General features: G+C 48.5%; 1 protein-coding gene across 2 annotated transcripts in view; it reads left to right on the top strand.

Annotated features, from left to right (window-relative positions):
* Positions 1-7,500, top strand: part of LOC308367329 (transcription factor COE3) — a 99,924-nt gene that overhangs the window by 76,824 nt on the left and 15,600 nt on the right. For both annotated transcript variants that reach the window (XM_080841218.1, XM_080841217.1), the window contains exon 11: positions 1,013-1,101. In XM_080841218.1, the coding sequence (XP_080697344.1) occupies positions 1,013-1,101 (89 nt within the window). The remainder of the gene's footprint in view (positions 1-1,012; positions 1,102-7,500) is intronic.

The raw sequence follows: 7,500 nt of genomic DNA, 5'->3' as shown, positions 1-7,500 counted from the left end.
GGAGATGGAGGGAGAGAGCGCGCCGACGGTGCTGGCATGTGGAAGGGGAGAATGAAATCAGAATGGGGGAAAGGTAGACTGAGGGAAATGGAATTGAATTAGGCAGACGTCGCCTCTCTCTCTATCTCTTTGTCAGACTGTGTGAGTGTGTGTGAACACACACATCCACACACACACACACACACACACACACACACACACACACACACACACACACACACACACACACAGTGAGAGAGAGAGAGTGGAAAGAGACAACCAAGAGGGGCACAAGGGCTCACCATGAGCCATTGAGCTGCTTACTGTGAATGGACCCTCTGCCTTATAGTGTTAAATGACCCTTGTAAAGAGACACTCACAGTGGATAGTATGATCACTGTCTACAGCAGTGGTTCCCAAGTATGAGGGGATCCCCCAGGACGGGGGTCAGAGCTACAGCATGAGGGGGTGCAGATGGAGGTTGAAGGAACGGACCAAGTGTCCCAAACAACCAACCACTGGTCAAATTAAATATGGCAGCACTCTTTAAGCAAAGTAGCCTGTGACTAAACTATTTGGTGATGAGTTTATAGCCCGCTTTGTTCTATGGACATGCCTACAATGGACATGTGTCGAGGGATCAAAATCATGGATACACAGCTAATCGTAAAACCGCATTTGATATGGGTTGATTTGATTCATTTTAAAGAGCCGCTTTAGTTTAACTGATCAAATATTTAAGTTTAAATAATTGATAAAGTGAATTAAAAAAGTGTAGCTGTTCAAATGTAAAAAAAAACAATGTTAAAGAAAGGCTACGAAACAGCAGATGGACATAGGTAATAGAAGAGCATCCATCCAAGGTCTACAATGATCACTGTATTGGTTATTGCCCTGATTGTGATGAGTTTAGTCTTATTCGCAGATTGCTAACATGTTTTCAACAGGACTGTGTTTATTACATTTTATTCACTATGTCCATGCTAATTTATGCCTATGCTAATTGGGTTTTCGTTCTGTCCCTTCTCCTTAGCCTTGAACGAGCCCACTATTGACTATGGCTTCCAGAGGCTACAGAAGGTCATCCCCCGTCACCCTGGAGACCCCGAGAGGTTACCGAAGGTGGGACACTGTGCTCCGAGGAGGCCATGTTACAAACAGCCCCACTAACTATAAGGGATTAACTTGCAGTCCTTGAGATTTTCACTAAGTGACCCCTGCATGGTTATCTATGGAAAGGACATTATCAACAAAAGCTTTTGGTAGCGTCTGGCATTCAAGATAATCCCTGCATATCCCAGTCTGGGACAGGGTTTTGATTTGAAAGTCAGGCAGCAGGTCACTATCTGTGGGTAACATGCTATGGTTTACACATAAAACACACTGGTGCTAGACTTGAGTTAATTGCTAGTGTTACCTTAGCAGTTTGTAGCCTTTGATATAGCTAGGTTCACTGGGTGTGTGTCAGTGGAGCCAGGTGTGTGAGTGCAGCGCTAGCTTTGAGACGCTACCCTGGGCTATCTCTGTGCGTCACGCCGGAGCTCAGGCTGCAGCTTTGAGGCATAACAAACAGAAGGAAGCAGAGGGACAAAGGACGGAGGCGACGGATGTGAATCTAGCACAAACGTTGCTCTCTCGCTATCTGTCTCCCTCTTTCGCCTTCTCATCTCCTTTGAATCTCCTTTGAATCTCTTCCCACCTCTCTCTCTCTTATTCTCTCTCTCTCTCTTTCTCTTCCTCTCTCTCTCTCTCTTCCTCTCTCTCTCTCTCTCTCTCACACACTCTTTCTCTGCATCTCTCTGTGTTCCTCTCCGCCACATTCCCCCAGTACACATGCTTACACACACAAATGAAGTGCATACACACACACACACACACACACACACACACACACACACACACACACACACACACACACACACACACACACACACAAACAGACTTGCGGAGGCTGCAAGCGCGACATGCCGACGGTTGCCCTGAGCGGTTTGCCGCCTGGTTAGCATGAAAAGATTATTTTCCCCCTAAAAAGGCGTTCCTCTAAGTGAAGGAGATTCTTTCGGGCAGGGAACTGCTGTAGAACGGGATACGATCAGATGGGGACTGACAGTCTAAAACAGCTGCCAAATTGAAACCATTTATCAAAATCTGACATCTGAGATCCAGTCACCAAAAAAGCAGTTTATTTGTAAATTGATACTAATAGCAAGCATACATTGTCTGGACCCCTTTGATGCTACGATTTGTGGCAAGGGGGAGAAATGTTCCCATCACTTTCTATGTACTTATTTATTCCAGAGAAAAACTCAATAAGAATGTAGATTTTTTTCCCCCCTCCCCTCATCACCTTAGAGATTTTACACTCGAGAGCATGAATAAATGAAGAAGTTCGCAAGTCTGTCAAGGAAGCAGGGAAACAGGCGGGGCGAGGTACTGGGCTAAGTATACAGAGATGATGATGATACCAAAAACACATCCCATATCTAGTATGTTTGCATTCCTGAAGAGGAGCAGGATCATTTACAATGTTAAAAATGGATATATTTTACTCATGCTGTAGGACAGTAGTAATGTGTTTATTATCTCTGGCTAGTTGTGAATCATTTAGAGTATCTGAGTCGAGATCAAAATCAAATGAGCTCAAAAGGATGGAAACAGAGCGAAACTCGCAACATATCTCTGTCCATCACGCTTGTGGCTCTGCATGGGAATCAGTGATTGGTTCAATATTCCTGCCTCAGAGGCTTCCCCATCCGTCAAAGCTCTGTTTTAGCATGTGCCGATAGCCCTGAAGGTGAGTGCAGGCGCAGTGCTTGCCAGTTCTCCAGAGATGTCCTCTGCTCCGTCCTCTCCATCGAGCACTCCAGCATGGGTACAGGGGCTCACCCTCAACCCCCCCACCCCACCCTCCCTCCCTCCCTCCTCCCCTGCCCCTGCTACAGGCCTCTCGTCCCGGACGAGCTGCCCGTGCCAGAGATGGACACGCCGTGGCGGAGGCCAGCTGTGGCTGCTGATGACCTTTGCGGGGCCGGGCCCCTGTATCAGGTTTATCTCTAATTTCATTTCCAGTCTGTCTTGGCCGCGAGTGCACACCTCACCGGCCAGATATATCAACGATATGGATGCCGTTCAAGACCCACCTCAGTACTGCGAGGCAGCTGCATATTTCACGGCGGTGCTCGGCCTTCTTCCTCCCCACTCCCCACTCCCCACACCCCGCTCCCCCCCACCACCACCAGCCTCTGCTACGCTTCTCCAAAGCAGTCCCAGGTTACCGCGAGTTTAACAGCCTATGATTCCATTTCAGCAGACAGGGGTATGGAAAGAGCCGTAATCACACAGGAAGTTTTGCTCTTAGATACGGCGCCACCTATCCGCTTTATCACAACAAACAAATGCCTGTTGTGTCTGCTGTGTTTGACTATGATGGTGGATGTTGATATGGTTACGGCGCAAACTGGTCTGAGTCCTGCCTGGCGTTCTGTCCAGCCCATCCAGATGTGACAGGGGTTAGTGGCCCCTGTGCTGTCTGCGTGAGGCTTTTCATCCACAGCAAAGAAACGATCGCCAGCCAATCCAGCTGATGTAGGGATCAGAGCCTCTGAATGGCCCCTTTGGTGTGAGCTTGCTTTGTTTGCCTAGGGCTTTTGTTTACCCAGAGCTGTGTTTTTTGGCTTGCGTTTGATACCTCAGGCGCTCCAGATTATATACAAATTCGTGATTCTGGGCCACTCTTGTATTGCGCAAAGCCATTCCATTCCCCTTTGCCGCGGCATAGCCTTCTTGGGCCTTGGTGTCAGGGTCACTGGCCATCCAGGTGACATAGCAATCAGCAGAGGGCTGTGGTGGTTGCGCAAGAGGTCCCTCACCCCGTCCAGGTGATGTAGAGATCCACAGGCTAGAGGCATTGTGTGTGTGTGTGTGTGTGTGTGTGTGTGTGTGTGTGTGTGTGTGTGTGTGTGTGTGTGTGTTTGCCCGGTGCCTCGGAGGCTAAGCAGGCACAGGGTGATTTATCATTGTTAAGGGACCTGTCGGATGGCTTCTCCTCCTGGGTCAGCTGATCCACTCGCAGGGAACCAGGGAACCATCCTCCCGTAATTGAGCCCCTGGAAAGAAATGGGGGAGAAAAGGGGGGGGGGGGGGGGGGGGAGAAAGAGAAAGAAGTTCACCCAGAGACAGCCTTGGCAGCCAACAGATAGATATGCATGTAAGGATGGAGTAAAGGGGAGTGTGGAAACAAAGGGGAAAGACAGAGACCTAAGGCAGCAATAATGAACTGATGCTTGAGTCTGTAGATTAGTTTAGACCAACAGGTGTTTGGTATCCCAGGGAGACAGAATGACTGATCTGATGAGCAGGTAGCTTTAAAAGAAAAAGAAAAAGTAGTTTTTTCAGAGTTCATGTTTTCCTCTTACCCTGAAAGAAACGCATTCACGTGCGACCGACCTGTATGGTCGGCTGCAAAGAGATACGTGCTGTTTCCTCTTGGCACGGCCAATAATGTGATTAGCATGCGCTAGCTATTAAAAAACACCAACCTCTTTCTCTCCCCTGCTCTGCCCCCTCTCCCCCCATCCCTGTTTGGGCCTTGGGGTTAGATAGTTAAACCTGTCCATGACTGATCTCGGGGGTGTGTGTGGGCTCCACACGGGATTGCCCCCACCCATCACACGCCCCAACCCCCCCACCCCTAGGGCGACCCTGTCCTCATGTTGGGTCAGAAACCTCATCCCTCACGGAGGAGAGAGACATGACACGGAGCCACGGGCCTCCATGTCCCTCCAGACGAGCCCTGTGCCAAACCCTGCCCCACCCCCCCTCTCCCTCTGAGGACAGGCGAGCCCAGCGTCCCGGGCCACGGCGCCCTCGCTCATGTCCGCTCTCGCGCTGACATCTGGAGCCATAATGAAATCCCAGGATGCCTGCGCCACGTGTGTTTGGGGTGACAGGGGGCCAGCAGGAGTGAAGAGGAGAGGAGAGAGAAGAGAGAGAGACAGAAGAGAGGGAGGAGAAGAGAGGGAAGGAGAGGCGAGGAGCGGAGAGTACGTCGGCGTACAGAGGGAGCACAGCCCCAGAGTAATAGAGATCACAAAATGACTAATAGTGTGCCTGCTGGCCCTGCACGTCACTGCCTTCACTGAAAGCTAATAAGACAAAGAGGGAGCGTGGGCTACACTCTCTCTTTTTCTGTCCCTCTCACACTCCCTCTATCTAGCTCACTCTCTCAATCTCTCTTCTCTCTCTCTTTCCCTCTCTCTCTCTCTCTCCGTCTCTCTCTCTATCTGTCTCTCCCTCCCTCTCTCTCTCTCTCTTCTCTCTCTTTCCCTCTCCCTCTCTCTCTCTCTCTCTCTCTCTCTCTCTGTCTCTGTCTCTCCCTCTCTCTCTGGAGAGGGCTGAGGCTGGCAGCACTGGGGTCAGGCACTCTGAGATAGGCCCCTTGTCATCATTGTGATGGTATCAGAGGGGTGAGTGGCTCCTTATTAATCATTAATTGCGTTTCAGCGGGAGCGAGGAGAGAGCGGTCGCCACGGTGAAGTGGTGAGGGGGGGGAGGGGGGATGCGATGGGGGGCGCAGTAGCGCCGCCCATATCACTTCAGATCAGCACCATCTCTGAGAAGAAGTCAATTGCTGAAGAGAAGATTTAATAGTTTTCTTCACAAAATGGACTACTTGTTGTACAGGATTTTTTAACATTAAAACAATGCTTAGTTTGGCCTGAGTGTGTGTCCACACTGGAAAGAGTAGTTGCTAGGGAAGCTGACATACACTGAGCGTCTACACACTCGATCTTTGATAGAGACACTGTGTGAAGTCGGCAGTTTTTATTTTTTTTCCACACAGAGGAGCACAGTAGAGTTCATTTATCACCCCGGTCCACGTGGGCGTGTCACTTCCCATTTCTCTCCTCTCTGGTGGAAAAGAAAGAGAAAACTACAGCCGGGGAAAATCTAAGCAGGCGGCCGAAACACTCCTTCTACAGATTTTTTTCTTTTACACTCACAGAAAAAACACACACACACACTTAAATATCCATGACAGGCTAGTCCCTTTTGGTGCCTTTCTGCATTTTCGAGCGAGATCACAAAATTGTCAATTGCCCACGCTGTAGCATGGATGTGATTGAAAGTTGTTCAATTTGAAAGCAATTTTTTTCTTTCGATCGTGCTTTGAGGACAATGCTGATGATGGCATTTCCAGTCCACAGTTGATGTGGCAAAGTGGGAGTGTAGAACCCCCTCCCCCCATACACAAATTTGTATACCTACTCACACACGTTTGCATATACACACATTGTTAAACAGAAACACACATGCAGATAGGCTGAGTGGATTGTCTGGATTATTCCATCATTGAGTGCTGAAAGTGTGTTTGTGTGTGTGTGTGTGTGTAAGAGAGAGATGGAGGGAGAGTATGAGTGAGTGTGTGTTTTTGTGAGTGTGTGCAGCCAAGAAGGCTTGGGCTGTATGCTGTGGGGGTGTTGGCCAGTGATAAGAGATTATGATGATAACTGGGAGTCAGTGCATTAGGGTATTGATTGGGGGCAGGGCTCTGGGTAGCGTTAACGTGCCCCTGCGCTCTGATTGCCCGCGTGCATGCTGACAGGAATCCGATGGCGCTGTCTCTCAGGCTAAGCACTCTGCCAACGCAGGGGGAGAGTGAGAAAGAGAAAGGGATAGAGAGAGAGAGAGAGAGAAAGAGAAAAAGAAAGCAAGAAAGACGGAGAGAGAGAAAGAGGGTTGGCTATACAAGCCACACACAGAGTACACACAGTATGCACGAGTGCACACTGCTTAGTACAGTATAATGTAATGCTGTTTAATATTTCAGAGATATGTGGCGTAAGAAATATTGTTTTCTTTACCATTACCAATTTACACATGCCACTACAAAGCAAGCCAATGCAAATTAAACAATATTAACATTGCTTCCATGAATTAATTAATTCAGATATACAATCCATTAATATTAATGGATTTTAGGGGATTGTTTTCCACAAAAGAGATCCTGTTAGCAATTAGGCATTTTTACAGAGGAGTGTATGGAACAGAGTGTAGCGTGTTCAAGGAGAAAAAGGACTGGATTTTCAGTTTTTTTAATGGTACCCTCCCGCAAGAGTATTAAAGCAGGGAAATGTTCTACAGTATCAAATAAAACAGTGTCTGGGTGACTCTCCCTTACTCTTTTGACACACACACACACACACACACACACACACACACACACACACACATACACACACACACACACACACACACACACACACACACACACACACACACACACACACACACACACACACACACACACACACACACATATACACACACACACACACACACACATACCCACAAACATAACACACACACACACAAACCCACACACACACATGCACGCACATACACACACATCCCCACACACACACAAACACACACAAACACACACACACACAAACCCACACACACACACACACACACACACACACACACACACTTCTGCACACTTCCCTCCACAGTGAGCAG

The sequence above is a fragment of the Sprattus sprattus genome, assembly GCF_963457725.1.
Source record: "Sprattus sprattus genome assembly, chromosome: 6".
Taxonomy (NCBI): domain Eukaryota; kingdom Metazoa; phylum Chordata; class Actinopteri; order Clupeiformes; family Clupeidae; genus Sprattus; species Sprattus sprattus.
Note: the sequence above shows the minus strand (reverse complement) of the source record. Positions and strands in the feature narration are given on the sequence as shown.